General features: G+C 32.8%; 1 protein-coding gene across 1 annotated transcript in view; it reads right to left on the bottom strand.

The window, feature by feature from the left end:
• Positions 1 to 434: 434 nt before the first annotated feature.
• Positions 435 to 17,164, bottom strand: part of LOC133321438 (uncharacterized) — a gene marked incomplete at its 5' end in the record, with an annotated part of 29,673 nt that continues 12,943 nt past the window's right edge. The window contains 2 exons of the mRNA XM_061530525.1: positions 435 to 2,089; positions 2,138 to 2,362. Coding sequence (XP_061386509.1) covers positions 435 to 2,089; positions 2,138 to 2,362 — 1,880 coding nt within the window. The remainder of the gene's footprint in view (positions 2,090 to 2,137; positions 2,363 to 17,164) is intronic.

Here is a 17,164-nt window from a genome sequence, read left to right as displayed (position 1 = left end):
ATCACACAGCTACTATTTACAGTAAAATATGTCGTCGTCGCATAGACGACCCTACCACTACTACTAGTACATCTAGTATCGCTATTCAATGTCGTCGTATAGAGACTATTACTAATACTAATACCACTACAGCTACTATTATTACTATTACAATTAATAGTACTTGTCGTATATACACGCAAACAATCACAATAGTACACAGAGGGTGAAGATTCCGACGACAGGGGGGAGGAATACCAATATTTCATGGGAAATGGCGCCCAACGTTGGGTTTCGTTAAAGGTCGAAGGACCATTTTCAGCATCAGCTGGGTATTGTTTATTGAGATTAACCCGATGCTGTACTGCGATCATGCCAACACCATCATCCTCCTCTTCAGTATCCCCCTCCTCCACCTCTTCATCATCATCATCTCTCTCGCCTTCTTTCTCCTCTCATTGATAACTCCAGTGACGCAAATCCTTGCGTACCTTCCACAGCATCAATTCCAAACACGCCCTCGAATCCTCAAAACTACTGTGACCACTATCGCTGCATTGAATGTCACGCTTCAGGAAGGACTTGGTTAAATTCTTAAGAGATCGACGATAAGGATATCCGGTTGAATGGCTGAATATCAGCGATGTATCAACAATGGTCTTGTGCACCAAACGTAATACCCTCAAATCATTATCCAACCCATGGCCTATCAAAATGGTATCGGCATCGAATAATTTCAACAAATCCTGTTGAACCTGGGCAAAGGTCTTAATCGAATTATTCGAATCGGGTGAGAGATCTTTTTCGGTAATACCCGAAAAACGGGTATTATAATCGATAATTTCCGCCTGGGGTCTTACAAAGTGTTCATACACCAGCGAACCATCATAGCCGACCACGGTGACCTTCGTCACCTCCAATCCCAACCCTGTGTAGGACATTTCACAATCAATCGCATAGATTTTGGGATGTTTTTGTTTCAACTTCTCCGCTCTTGGTTTGGTGTGCACAAAATCGTTATACGGTCCATTGATCCCGACCACAGCCCCGTTCCACACATGCAAGGGGTGGTGGCTGCAACCCTCACTCGTCTCCTCACCCTGACAGCAGGAATAAATGTTCACGTAACATTTACCATTATAGACATTGTTCGCCTTGCCCCAATGATAGGTACACGGTTCGAAGGTCAAATATTCGCCCTCACTATTCACCTCAAACATTTTCGAACAGCGGACACATTGCTTCTCCACGGAGTTGTCATATTCCGAAAAGATTTGATACACCCCATCGGGGGTATAAAAAGCCATAACGGGAGGATTGGCAGCATCCAGACCACAGGTCATATCATCTTCACCCATTTCACTGGAATCGGAATCGGTAAAACGTGGACTTGAATCACCCGAACCATGGCCCGAATCTATGGCCGTTGTGGAATTGGACCATTGCTGGGAACTCGATAGGCCATCATAGGAATTGATGACACTGCTGGACTTTTTGCGTCCATAGAAGTGGCGATGATGCCTTTGATTATCCTTGGTCACGGCCTCTTCGGCCAAATGTTTGGGCAGACATTTATAGATCTCGATACAACCCTCATGGTGCACGGACTCCACTGGGAATCCGTAGACCCTTAGCAAGCTAGGATCTATGACATAACGGCGCATTTGCTGCACCAATTCCGATTCGGTTAAATTCAACTTCACAAATTGCCTCAGAGGTGGGGCCAAGGCCGCAGCCACCTTTTTCAAATGTTCCGCATTACGTTTGCTGGCTGTGGGCGAGGCGGTCGGTGAGGAGTTTACCGAGTGAGCCGGCGAACTTGAGGCCGATGATGACAGAGATGATGAGGAAATTGAAGTGGTCGATGATGCCGAAGACAATGAACTGCATACCGAAGAGTTCGAGGGAGATGTGGTCAGGGCATTCACTCCCGCTCCCAATTTACTCAGTTTACTGTTATTCAGTACAGCTTTCAAAGCCGCAGCTTTTGTGCATTGTTTACGTAAATTAATAGCTGCAGATGTGTTGTTGTTGCTGTGGTTCGCCGATTTGTTGTTGGGTTTGTGATTCTCCTTGTACTCCTCATCAATGTCCATGGGCTGTAACAAATCTCCCGATTTGTTGTGGTTGTTGTGATTGGTATTTGTTGTATTACCACCATTGCTGTTGTTGTTGCCGCTGTTGTTATTGTTGTTTTGTTTACGTTTCTGTTGTCGCTTTTGACGTGATTTCGATGACTTCTTATTCGCCGCCTTATTCTGCACAATATAGGCTGAGCTAAGGTCTTCATTACTGGAACTCGTATTCAGATCATCACTGCCGGCTGCCTCACTTGATGTGCTGTTACGATGGGCTGGATTATGACGAGATGCAATCATAGAGTCTGGAAAGGGAGACGGGGAGAGAGGAAAAAAACGGAAATTAGTAACAATTGAAAAAATGGAAAATAATTTTTTAACCGATTTTTTAAAGTCTAACAAAGCAGCAGATTTTTAAGAAATATTTTTTTGAAATTCTAAAGAAGGCTTGGATTTTTGAACGTAGTTTTTTGAGTTACCGAAGAAGGCGTGGATTTTTACATCCTTCACCACACTGTGGTACAGGGTATTATATATTTGTGCATATGTTTGTAACAGGCGAAAGGAATCGAGATAGACCCATGGTTCTTTTTGAGAATATATATAGAATCACTTTCTGAGTCGAACTATGTATGTCCGTCCGTCCGTCTGTTGATGTTAAATTGTAAACAAAGTACAGGTCGCATTTATGATTCGAATTTGATGAAATTTGGAATAGGTCACTTATTTGGCCCAAGGACGAACCCTATTGAAATTGGGAAAAATCGGTTCAGATTTAGATATAGCTCCCATATATATTTTCGTCCGATTTAAGGTAAATGGTGCACCAAAGACCCTATATATCTTTCGATTTGCACGAATTTTGGCACAGCGTAATTCATAAGGTCTAGAATGACGTGAGCTAAGTTTCGTGAAATTCGGTTCAGATTTAGATATAGCTGCCATATATATTTTCGTCCGATTTTATGTAATTGGTGCACCAAAGTCCCTGAAATCATACAATTTGCACGAATTTTGGCATAGCGTACTGAATGGAGTCTAGAATGACGTGTGCTAAGTTTCCTGAAAATCGGTTCAGATTTAGATATAGCTCCCATATATAGTTTCGCCCGATTTTGGGTAAATGGTGCACCAAAGTCCCTCAAAATCATTCGATTTGCACGAATTTTTGCAAAGTTTCGTGAAAATCGGTTCAGATTTAGATATGGCTCCCACATATATATTTTGGTCAGATTTTGTGTAATTGGTGCACCAAAGTCCCTATATATCTTTCGATTTGCATGAATTTTGGTATATGCTACTGAATTAAGTCTAATACCATAGACAGACGACAGCCTTAATTTGCATTAAAAATTTCTTAATTTGAATTAATATTTACCCCTGACAGACGAGAGTTTCTGCATTTACGAAACAGTTTTTTGGTTCAAAACAATTGTTTGTCTGTGTGTATGATGAAAATTTTTTACATTTGTTTCGATATATTTCGGGATTACATCTTTGGGAAATAAATACATGACATAAAGGAGGAATAGCAATTATGATCTTAGCAAAACAGCTCCCAATTTAAATGGTTGAAATTTACCTTCATTTCTTATTTTTATTTTCATAAATATACATAAATTTGACAAGAAACAATTTTCGACAGCATTGCCATATTGAAATTGCCTAATTCAGTATAAATTCAGTTTGATTTTGTGCATTAACAACACATAAAAATGAGGATAATGTACAAGTTCATTTGAATTAAGGCTGTTAATGCAAATTAGGGCTGTCGTCTGTCTAGGCTATAAAATGATGTTGCTAAGCTTCGTGATAGCTAGGCCGATTGACAGAACGTACTGAAGTAATATAAATTAGTATATGGCAAGTTTCCCTGAAACCGGTTCAGATATATAAGAAAAACGCGACGTCTGTTAGGATATATATGTAGAATATACCCAAAGTGGTGAAGGGTATCATATAGTCGGCCCAGTCCAACTTTGCTACTTTCCTTACTGGTTTTAAAATATATTTTTTGGGGTTCTATAGAAGACGTGGATTTTGTACCACGTTTTCCTCTCGATGTTCATCCCCTTACTTAATAATTCTAATCACGCAAAAGCTTTTATTCTTGTTTCTGTTTTTGTGTCACTTTTTTGGAACTACTTTTTAGCTGTTATAGCCGATTTTTTTGACCAAGAGAGGAGGTTCCTCTTAACCAATAAAAAAAGACAAGCTTCGAAGCGACAAAAAAAAGTGGCCACACATTTTGTCTTTTGTTTGTCGTCGTTGTCGCCGTGGTAATTAAATAAGCCACACACGTTTTCCATGGAACAATAATTGTACAAAACAAAAATTAAACAAACAAAAAGAAACGAACGAACGAACAAAAAATAAATCAATAAATGACAAGAAGAGTTAAGAAAACCAAAAATATAATAAAGAAGACTCAAACACACACCCAAACAAGAAAATTCAAAACCAAAAGCGTCCTTCAGTGTTGATCAAATAAAACATGTGTCAATAAACTTCAATTTTTTCAATTATTTGGGAATTGGAAAAAAATTATAATTTTTTCAGAATTTTCTAATATTTTCGGAGTATTTATTTAATATTTTTTGCAACAAATTATAACTTCCATATTTGATTTTTTCATATTTTTAATGTCCTTAAATCAATTTTTTTGTATTTGTCCAATGAATCCGAAGTGTCATCCAATCAGATTAGAACCAATTAAAAAACTTGTTCTTCAAAACCTAACCCCAAATTAAATTATAAATTTTGCCAAAAACAAATTTAAACTGATAAAGATCAAAGATTGAAAATTAAAAAAAAATAACCAAAATAAATTATTGAAAATAATTACAAATTTTTATCACGTGCTTAGAAAAAATAACATTTGTCATAAAGCCAAATAGACGACGAAGAAGAACAAGAGAAAACTAAATAATGAAGCAGGCAAACAAACAGCAACAATAACAAAAAAATAAAATAATTTATTTCGCTTTTATATTTGATGGGTTTAGAATTGTTTGCACACACACAAAAGGGTGTTTAATTTTGTTATTACCAAAATTAAAAATTTGAAAATAAAAATAAAACTAATATATTTAATAGTTTGCAAAATTCTATTGTTATCAGTTAACTAAAACGCTTGTTTACAATAAGGAAATTTAATTAAATTAAATTTCGAAAAAATAAAAATAATAAAAAATGCAAACTAATAATGCAAAAACCTGTTGTGAGATGCAATGAAATTTAAATGGCAAATTGAAAGGTTGAATAAACCATATAATCAGACAACTACTATTTTAATATTATATAGGAAATTCTATTTTTTTCCTGTGGTTGTTTTTGTTTTTTGTGGCGGGCCATGATTTGATTTAAATCAACAGCCACTCAGAACAGCAACGACAACAACAACAGCCCAGGCAATTTAATGTAATTGCAAATTATCCGCTATAATGCGTACGAACAATTTTCAATCAGTCAAATAAAAACAACAACACTATAAATAAATTATAGGCAAGGTTAAGATAACAACAACAATAAATTAAAGGGGTTGGGATAAATTGGTTAGGGGCACGCCACCAAACATTTTATAACAAAATTATGGGACTTTACAAGGTATGGATTTATAAAAAAATATTTTTTGGGTACAAACAAAGGCCTGGATTTAATTTTTTTTTGGGGTGCTGACAAAAGTTTTCATTTTTTAAAAGAAATTTTAAAGACATATTCAAAAAAAAAAAAAAAAAAAAAATTGGGGCCTATATAAGCTTTGAGTTTTTAAAAACATTTTTTCAGCGTGGATTTTTTCGAATATTATAGAATTTTTTAAAATATTGTTAAAGGACTATAAAAAAACGAGGATTTTTTTATAGAGCAGTGGCAAAGGCGTTTATTCTTTCTGAATACCTAAAAGAGTGTGGATTTATACAAAAGTGTTTTAAAAATATTTTTTTAATATTCTATACAAAGGTGTGGTTTTTTTGAATATTTTTTTTTTTTTTGGGTACTGAAAAAGGGCATCGATCTTCGAAAAATATATTTTAAGGTGTTATTCAGAGGCGTGGGGTTTTAAAATATTTGTTAGTGGGCTATACAAAGGCGTGGATTTTAAAAAATATTTTTTTAATACAATAGCGGAGTCGTGGATTGTTAAATATTTCTTTTTTTTAAAGGCGTGGATTGCTAAATTTTTCTTTTTTGTGGAGGCTAAAGAAGTCCCAGATTTTTAAAATTAGTTTTTAGATATTTAAAAAAATAAAAAATATTTTTTTTAAAATCCATGCCTCTTTCAAAGACCTCAAAAAATAGTCAATCCTTCTTCAGTATCTAAAAACTATTTTTAAAAAAACATGACTTTTATTGACCCCAAAAAATATTTTTAAACCAGTGAGCAGAGCAGTATAGTCGGACGGGGCCGATCATACGATACCCTACACAACTTACATGGGACTCTAAATTGCTGCGGATGTTTATTCCGAGCCTGGGCAATATTTCGTGATATTTGCTCAGTCTAGTCCGATTAGAGGTCAACAGAACCTGTTCCTTACCCTGAAATATTTTCCGAATATTACTATTCATATTCAGTACAGCCCTTCTAATTAATTGTCCAGATTTCCTTCATTGTGGGTTGTGTTGTGATGTTCGGCCTATTATTGGCATCGACTCAAAAAACACAAAAAAATTACGTTTTCGGTCCACTTCATTCCAATATTATAATCTGACCATCATCGCAAATTATAGGCGTGACCATACCTGTATTCTCATGGAAAAATTAAAAGTAATTAGCGCTATATTTTCGGCCTCTAATATGGTAATGGGTTACTTAGTAATATATGACTACATAAACACCTGCAAATATTTAAGTGTAATTCCCGTACATACGACAATATAATTGGTATCAATTTAATGGTCAACCACTCCTCTTGGATATGCTATCAACTTCTCGGGTCTATGTCCTTCAGGAGTAAATATATACGCTATAGAATACAAATTTTGTAATTTTTCACTCAAAAGTCAGGGTTTGACTCCCTAAATATTGACCGATCTTTATCAAAACAGGCATGCTTATTCTTTGGCACGATCCCCTTCTCCATGTAAAAATTCGCGAAGCTTGGGCCATAATTTCGACCTCTGGAGCGACCAGAAAATCAAACAAGTTTTGGTCCATTTCATCCCCTAAATATTAAACGATCATTACCAAAAACAATAGGGGTCTTCACTGGGCCGAACCCATCCTACATGCAAAATTTCGTGAAGATTCGTCCAAAACTGTGTCCTGTATCGTGTTTACAAATTATAATGGACAGATGGACGGACGGAACGGACACACATGTCTATATCGAATCAGCTAGTCAAGATATGTCGATCGGTATACTTAAAGGTGGGTCTAGGACCAATATTTAGCTGCGTAATAAACTTTTGGGGCTGCACAAAGCTATAGTACCCTGACAACATAGTTGTGTAGGATATTAAAATACACGCCTTTTTATTGGCCTACATTTTTTAAAAAGAATCCAAGCCTTTTAAATAGCTTAAAAAAATATTAAAAAAAATCCACGCATTTTTTGCGACCTCAAAAAAATTTTATTTTTTTTTATAATTTATTTTTTTCATCTGCTTCGATTTTTTTTTAATGTTATTATTATACTCATATACCTGTATTTGTATAAGATTTGTTTTTTTTTTTCACTACCTCCCCTCGTTCTATTAATGTGTGTGTAATATTTCACCCTTGGATTATTATCATAATTATTCATTTACACGTGCTTTTTATTAAGAAATTAAAATGATAAGAATTTATGTATATTTGTATGTGTATAATACCAGACGCCCCAGCTATAATCTAGAAATACTAGAATTAACCTTGTTGGGCTGCTGCCGAGCCATTATGGAGAGAGGTGTTACGTATTTCCGATAGAATCGTAAAATCTCTACTACGTCACACAAACTTAGCATGAGATTTTTTTTCTATAGTTTTTTTTTTTTTAGAATACACCATGTGCTAATCATAAATTAGTTTATATTAAAATTGTTATTTAAATTCTCAGACTATATAATATTACAGATAATGTGTAACATATTAACATATTTAAAAAAAATTAAATATTTTGTTCTTATTGTCTTCTGATAAAAAATGTGATGCTTGCAAACATAAAAAAATAAAAAAAAAAAAACGGTACTGAATTATCTTCAGAAAATTTTACAAAATGTCAATGAACTTTTTAACTTGAACAAAAACAAAAACGATACTATATTTATATTAAAATATAAACAATTAACAAATTTTAAATTTAGAAACAGTAACAGAAAAAAATCAAATCCCACAACAACAACAATTTGCTCGTTTTAAATTCTAAATAATAAAAAAACTATCATTAAGGGGACCCCCCCATTCTCGGGGTCAAAAATGTTGTTGATATAATTGGAATCTATACTAATTAAAGAATGTCCCTACAAAATTTCAAATAAAAATCTCAACAACTCTTAAAGATATAGCCGATTTATTGTGTCAGCATCAAGTGACGGCTGAAGGGTTTCTCAAAATTTAAACGAGTTTTTCTCTAAACATTTTTTTGCGAATGGCGGGCATGAAAACTCAAAAACGAATGACCCAATCGATTCCAAATTTTTACACGTTTCTCTGTGAGTGTATAGCTATCGTATGAACTAGGATAAAGCCTGTCGGTGAAGATCTTCCTTATTTTTTAACTTGGTTTTTGGTCAAAAATCGGCGATTTTCTAAAAATATTTTTTCAAAGGTCCGCCATTTTGTTAATTTTAGAGCGAAGTCAATAATCCTAGTTTATACGAGAGCCAGACATGTACTCTTTATAATACCGTTTGAATTTTCGGATTCCGATGTTCCAGTGAGGAGTTATCATGTCCGCCATCAAAAATAAGGACTTTTCTTTAATTACAAAAAACGACAACAAAACAATAACAATTTTTTTTGTAAATTATTTTTTTTTCTCTCTTATATCTTCAAATATATATGTGCAAAGTTACAAACCTTAAAAGCAGTGGTATTGATTTCCCAGCCCATTGAAAATCTTGAAAAAATAAAATCGTGAATGGGGGGGGGGGGGGGGGGGTTGTTGGTTTCCTTAAAGGTCAACCACTCCTCTTGTATATACCAACAACTTCTCGGGTCTATATCCTTCAGGGGTAAATATATACGCTAAAGAATAACAATTTTGTAATTTTTCACACAAAAGTCAGGGACCATTTGACCCGCCAAATATTGGCCGATCTTTATGAAAACAGGCATGTTTATTCTTTGGCCGATCCGATCTTTACCAAAAACAATAGGGGTTTCATTGGCCAGAACCCATCCTACATGTAATTGGTCCATAACTGTGGCCTGCATCGTGTTTACAAATTATAATGGATAGACGGACACACATGTCTAGATCGACTCAGCTAGTCGAGATATGACGATCGGTATACTTAAAGGTGAGTCTAGGACCAATATTTCGCGGCGTTACAAACTTTTGGGGCTGCACAATGCTATAATACCCTGACAGCATAGTTGTGTAGGGTATAAAAATCTAAGCCTCTGATATGGTGTTGCTTTTTTAAGTCCACGTCTCTGCTATGGTGTTGGAAAAAAATATTCTTAAAAAATCCACGACACTTTAGAGTCCCTCCAACAATATTTTTAAAAAATCCACGTCTTCTTAATGACGTAAAAAAAATATTCCTAAAAAATCAACGCCTCCTTTAATGTCTTCAAAAAATATTTTTAAAATATCCCCAATCTTTTATAAAGCCTAAAAATAATATTTCAAAAAAATTCCAAGCAAATATTCTTGAAAATATAGCAATACGGAAGTATTTTTATAAAAATGCTTTTACTATTTACTTTTTACACATTTTTTTATTACTTTCAGTTTAAGTACACACAGAGCCACCCAGCTATTTACTTCCTTATTTATTTTGTATTTAGTTTTTACTTTTTTTAATGTCTTGGCAAGTGATAAGATTAAAAATAAATCCCTTTCTTTATAGCACATTTTTTATTTGCAGTTGATATTTTAACAATAATAAAATAATAAAAAAAATAATAATAAACTGTCATTGTGCTCCCTTGAACTTCAGATATCTCTTAAATTTCAGAACAAAAATTCCATCTTAATTTTTGTTGCTTATTAACCTGAAAGCTGGTCATTTGACCTGCCCACACTTTGTCAGATTTTTGATTTGAGGTTATTTCAATACTTCGTCATTAACCTATGGATCAATGTCAATATTCAATAATATTTTGCAAATAACAGATGTTTTGGGTAAACAAAACTATTTTTAGATAGATTAAAAAATAAATAATAATAGTGAATCATTACGGACATTTTAGTAATTGTTTTTGTTTGTTTTTACGTTTTTAATTTTAATTTTTTGTTTATAGCCGAACGGATGATGAGCTCATTTAATGATAGTTTTTTTTTTGTTTAGAATTTAAAAACGATCAAATTTGTTTTTATCTGTTTCTAAAAATAACATTTGCTAATTGTTTATATTGATTTTAAATATAGTATCGTTTTTGGTTTTTAAGTTAAAAAGTTCATTGACATTTTGTAATAATTCCCACCCAGTGACAGGTTTTATTTTATCAGCAAGTTTTTTTTATGTTGCCAAGATGCCTTTCTTATCAGAACATAACCAGAAAAATTATTTAATTTTAAATATGTTAATGTGTTATACATCATTTGTAATATTATATATAATAATAATTTATGATTAGCATATGATGCTGTTATAAAAATTTTACTGAAATCTCATTCTAAGTTGTGTGACGTAGTTGTGATGTCGAGCCCGCCCCCTCCTCTACATATTATTTCTAAACGAAATACGTAACAGCCATCCCACCCTATAAAGGCGGCAGCAGCCAAGCAAGGTTAATTCTAGCATTTCTAGATTATAGTTTAGGCGTCTGGTATATACATATACAAATATACATAAATTCTTATCATTTTAAATTGTTAATAAAAAGCACGTGTAAATGAATGATTATGATAATAATCCAAGGGTGAAATATTGCACACACATTAATAAAACGAGGGGTGGTAAAAAAATTTCAAAAATATAAATAAATATAGTTTCCATATAAGGCGTGGCTTTTAAAAAAATTTGAGGGACTCTAAGGACTCTGAGGGAATCTAAGGATGCGTGGGTTTTTTAAAAATATTTTTTGGGTACTTTTAGGTACTGAAAAAAGCGTGGATTTTTTAAAAACATTTTTTGAGGTACTGAAAAAGGCGTTAATTTTTTAAAAAATATTTTTTTGAGGTACTGAAGAAGGCGTAGATTTTTTTAAAAATATTTTTTTGAGGTACTAAAGAAGGCGTAGATTTTTTAAAAATATTTTTTGAGGTACTGAAAAGGGGTGAATTTTTTAAAAATATTTTTTGAGATACTGAAAAAGGCGTGGATTTTTTAAAAGATATTTTTTTTTTAAATATTTTTTGAAGCCGTGGATTTTTTAAAAATATTTTTGAGATACTGAAAAAGGCGTGTACTTTTTAAAAATATTTTTTGAGGTATTGAAAAAGGCGTGGATTTTTTAAAAATATTTTTTGAGATACTGAAAAAGGCGTGGATTTTTTAAAAATATTTTTTGAGATACTGAAAATGGCGTGGATTTTTTAAAAATATTTTTTGAGATACTGAAAAAGGCGTGGATTTTTTTAAAAATATTTTTTGAGATACTGAAAAAGGCGTGGATTTTTTAAAAATATTTTTTGAGATACTGAAAAAGGCGTGGATTTTTTAAAAATATTTTTTGAGGTACTGAAAAAGTCGTGGATTTTTTTAAAAATATTTTTTGAGGTACTGAAAAAGGCGTGGATTTTTTAAAAATATTTTTTGAGGTACTGAAAAAGTCGTGGATTTTTTAAAAATATTTTTTTGAGGTACTGAAAAAGTCGTGGATTTTTTAAAAATAATTTTTGAGGTACTGAAAAAGGCGTAGATTTTTTAAAAATGTTTTTTGAGAGGTTCCACATTATTTTTGTTTCTATCGATTTACATGTAAATATTTATAGCCAAAATTAAATAAACATCTTTATAACTTCCCTTTCAAAGCCAACTCATAAATATATATGAATATTAAAATTATGTTAATATACTGTATACTGTAGACGTATACACAACTACTAATGCAAATTATGATATTCAATATTCACAAAAAAAAAAAAAAACATTACGTGACAACATCTACATCAGTGATGTGAAGTGATTTTTATTTCTTCGTTATTATCAAATAAATAAACATGAACAAACAAACAAAAAGTTATGAAGGAATGACAAAAAAGTGTTAATGATATTAAAATATTACTAATTTCCAAACCATGCCCCGATAAAGTGGTTGGCGGCTACTGACTTGAGTGGTAACGTTAACAACGTTTTTGTGTAAAATAGGAAAAAAATATTATTAACTTCATAAATAGTAATTGTCTACCACCGTAGTAGTGTTGGATGATGAAGATATCCATAAATATTAACAATAATAATTATTTTTATTTTTTTGTATAATTTTTCTTTGTGCATTGAATTAAACAATAAAACAAAAAGTCTCAACATTGGCCGTTTTTTTCCACAGTAATGTGTCTTCATAAAGCCATGTTTATGAGTTTTAATTTTTTTTAAAGGTGGATTTATGTGTGTGTGTGTGTGTCTATGTGAGTCTGTGTGTGTCCGCAGTGAATTTATGTCTGGTGGCCAAATAACGAGGTCAAACAACTCCATAACAGGAGACACGAATAAATAATGTTCAAAATTTAGTTGTTTTAATGTTTAAAAATAATATATTTTTTTTTTAGATTTAAACAATAGGGGCAATAATTTTTAATACACTCAAACACACACACGTATACACATAAAAAGAGAAATCGTTATGGGTGGTCATGGAAATTTGTTGCTTCTTAATAAATAATAATTTTTATTAAGAAAAAAAATAAATAAATAAAACCAGTAAGGAAAGTAGTAAATTCGGACTAGGCCGATTATATGATACCCCTCACCACTTTGGGTATATTCTACATATGTATCCTAACAGACGTCGCATTTTTGTTATATATCTATATCTGAACCGAGTTCAGGGAAACTTGCCAGAGACTTATTCAGACTTAGACTTCAGTACGTTGTGTCAATTGGCCTAGCTATGGATCTTTTCTCGAAGCTAGATTTAATTCAGTACCCTATACAAAAATTCGTGCAAATCGAAAGATATATAGGGTTTTTGATTAACCAATTACCTTAAATCGGATGAATATATATATATATATATATATATATCTATCAGATTTTCATGAAACTAACCACACAGTATTATAGACGCAATTCAGCACGCTATCCCAAATTTTGTGCAAATCGAAAAATATATAGGGCGTTGGTACACCATTTACCTTTAATCAGACGAAGATATATATGGGAGCTATATCTAAATCTGAACCAATTTTCACGAAACTTTGCCCAAATCATTCTAGACTTAATTCATTAAGCTATGCCAAAATTCGTGAAAATAAAAAGATTTCCAGGGACGTTGGTGCATCATTTACCTAAAATCGGACGAAAATATATATGGGAGCTATATCTAAATCTGAACCGATTTTCACGAAACTTTACACACATCGTTCTAGACTTAATTCAGTAAGCAATGCCAAATTTCGAGCAACTTGAAATATATATAGGGACATGTTACACCATTTACCTTTAATCGGACGAAGATATATATATGAGATCTATATCTAAATCTGAACCGATTTTCACGAAATTTAACACACATCTTTCTAGACTTAATTCAGTACGCTATGCCAAAATTCGTGCAAATCAAAAGATTTCCAGGGACTTTAGTGGACTATTTACTTAAAATCGGGCGAAACTATATATGGGAGCTATATCTAAATCTGAACCGATTTTCACGAAACTTTGCACAAATCATTCTAGACGTAATTCAGTAAGCTATGCCAAATTTCGTGCAACTCGAAAGATATATAGGGACTTTGATACATCATTTACCTTAAATCGGACGAAAATATATATGGGAGCTATATTTAAATCTGAACCGATTTTTCTAAATTTCAATAGGGTTCGTCCTTGGGCCAAACAAATGAGCTGTGCCAAATTTCATCCAATTCTGATCACAAATGCGACCTGTACTTTGTTTACAATTTAACATCTACAGACGGACGGACGGACATTCATAAATCGACTCAGAAAGTGATTCTATGCATATTTTCAAAAGGAACCATCGGTCTATCTCGATTATTTTTTGCCTGTTACAAACATATGCACAAAAACATAATACCCTGTACCATAGTGTGGTGAAGGGTATAAAAAATTTATGGGATGGATTTTTTTTAAATATTTTTTTAGAAAAAAGTTTTTAAAAACCTCTTAATTATTATTATCATTATATTCTCAATTTGTATTTTTGTTACAATTTAAATTTGTTATTTTGTAATTTAATTTTTTTTCTAAATCGCTTTTGGCAGCATTTTACCATCCATATGGTCAATTTTGCGGTCATTGCCACACAAAATCACTGCTATAGACTTGTTAATTGTGTGGCATGTCACATCCTAAGTATGTCTTTGTCTCATAAAAACAAAAAAAGATACCACCTTTGTTTAAATAAAAAAATCCGAGTTGATTGGTCTTTTAAAAAACTTAATAAACAAATAATTACATCATCAACACGATGTGATTTTTTGTCTATTTTCCGCAAAAAATTCACAATTATTTGCAAATTATGCATGTAAATGCATGAATGTTAATTTTTGTTGTTGTTTTTTTTTTTTTTTTTTTTTTTGTCAATTTCAATGCTATTGGCTTTTAATGCTATAATAATTACAGAGGCACAATAAAACAACGGGTCATTATTTGAAGTTGGTGACATAGAAGACGAAGAAAAAACTTTAAAAATTTGGATAAATTGACAATAGGCGTTGCCAATTTTATGGGACCCAAACTACTGCCTGTCAGGGTTATAGATGCAATATATCAAGGTCTCAAATGAAAAATTTTAGTATTTTGTGGGTTAGGATACCAGTAGGAGTGATGGGATATTCTAAATTGATTTAAGTTTGGAAGTAATGTCATGAGGTGCAAATTTTGGATGAACACGGTTACCCGCTTCGATTTAGTGCCAATTAACTTCGGATCTAAAACCTATATTTAAAAAAAATCAAATTTTGTTTGGATTTGGAGCAAAGGATATTAAATTAATTTTAAAGATCCACGTAAGATTAAAAAAAAAAAAATTAAGATAGAAAAATTATTTTTCTTAAATCCGCACCTAAAAAAATTTTTTGTTCCCCTGTGTAAAGCTTTTTTCCCAGACAGTAGTTATGAGAATCTATAGAAAATATAAAGCCACAGACTACAGACTAGACACCCATACTAAAATTAAACATAACCAGCCTCCCCCTCTCCTCGCCACCAACCCTCGCTTTAGTTTAATAAGTGGATAATAATTGAAATTATAAATAATTCCTTTAAGTAGAGCGCGAGCAAAAAACCCCAGCAAACATTAAACAACTTTTTTTTTGTTTCCCCATTTCACTTTGTTTGCCATGCTGTTGGGTTGCTGGGGGGAGAAGAAAGAACAAAAGAAGAAATAAATTAAAAAAACTGTCGGTTTTTCTCAAGGTTTCTGATACATATTTCATATCAGACATCTGGAGAAAAACCCCAAGTTTTTTTTGCCAGACTTTTTTTACTTAAATTTCAATTTGTTTTGAAACATTTATGCAAATATACATTGGCAACTTTGTATAATTCAAATTTGTTGTTATTTTCCTAGCAAATTTTTTAATATTTCAATAGGGTCTGAGTTAATGGTGAGAAGCGGGTTTTTGTTGTTGGGTATCTTATAATCAAATAAGGGGGTTTCCAGTGTTTTTTCTATTTTTTTGTTCTAATATATCTTTTTTTAATTGGAACGAATATTCCTCAAAATATTATCAATTTGCAAATTCTATGTGTGGACTTTGTGGTTTTAGTTCCTGCGTAAGCATGGCTTAAGGCGTCATCAGATTTATAGAAATCTTTATTAAAATGTACTCAATTGACGTAGCTGACATTTTTTGAATAATCCAAACTGTTTTCCGAAATAAATTGTAGCCTTTAAGGCTGAGGGTTTTAAAATTGGCATACAAGAAATATGAATAACTTTAACGGCCTAAAATGTCAACTCAAAAGTCCTCCATCTACCACATAAATGCCATAAATGAGGAAATATTGTGTCAGGCTACAATCCGATGGGTTCTAGATCCGAATTCCCACATATGAGAATACATTATTTCAAAATGGTTTCGAATTTGTACATCCCCCCACCATATAAAATACATCAGAAACCTCCTAACATTCTTTCACAAACCTCAGATTAACTCCACATGGCAGCGCCACCCATTCGAAAATAGGAAAACTAAGCAAAGCAAAGACCCAAACCACTGCACAAGATTCAAAAAGAGATGGCAGGTGATAGCGCCTCTCAGGCGAAATGACAACACTTATAAAGCAAGGACACACATCACTGTGCAAAATTCAAGGAGGCATTGTTTCTAAGCAATGATAGATGGCAGACCTATTGACTCGACCGATCATGTGCCAAACGTATGAAGATAAATTATTTCAAATTGGTTTCGAATTTTTACATCCTCCTGCATATGAAATGCAACAGAAACCTCATGACATTCTTATAACAAACTACACATGAGGAATGGAAAGAGATAGCGCCTCCCAGACAAAAATAGGAACACTAAGCAAAGCAAAGTGCCAAACCACTGCCCAAGATTTAAGGATACGTTGTTTCTAAGCAACAATAGATGTCAGCCATATTACCACGACCAATCATGTGTCAGACTACAAACCAATGAGTTCTAGATTTGAATCCCGATGTGTGAGAATAACTTTCTTCAAATTAGTTTCGAATTTTTACATCCTCCTGATATGAAATGCAACAGAAACCTCCTGACATTCTTATAACAAACTACACATGAGTAATGGTAGGAGATAGCGCCTCACAAACGAAAATAGGAACACTAAGCAAAGCAATGTCCCAAACCACTGCCCAAGATTTAAGGATACGTTGTTTCTAGGCAACAATAGATGTCAGCCAT

This window comes from Musca vetustissima, unplaced genomic scaffold, assembly GCF_032173495.1.
Source record: "Musca vetustissima isolate MV318-11 ecotype Yass unplaced genomic scaffold, APGP_CSIRO_Mvet_v1 utg12144, whole genome shotgun sequence".
Lineage (NCBI taxonomy): Eukaryota > Metazoa > Arthropoda > Insecta > Diptera > Muscidae > Musca > Musca vetustissima.
The sequence above is the reverse complement of the archived record's forward strand: the minus strand, read 5'-3'. Positions and strand labels throughout refer to the sequence as shown.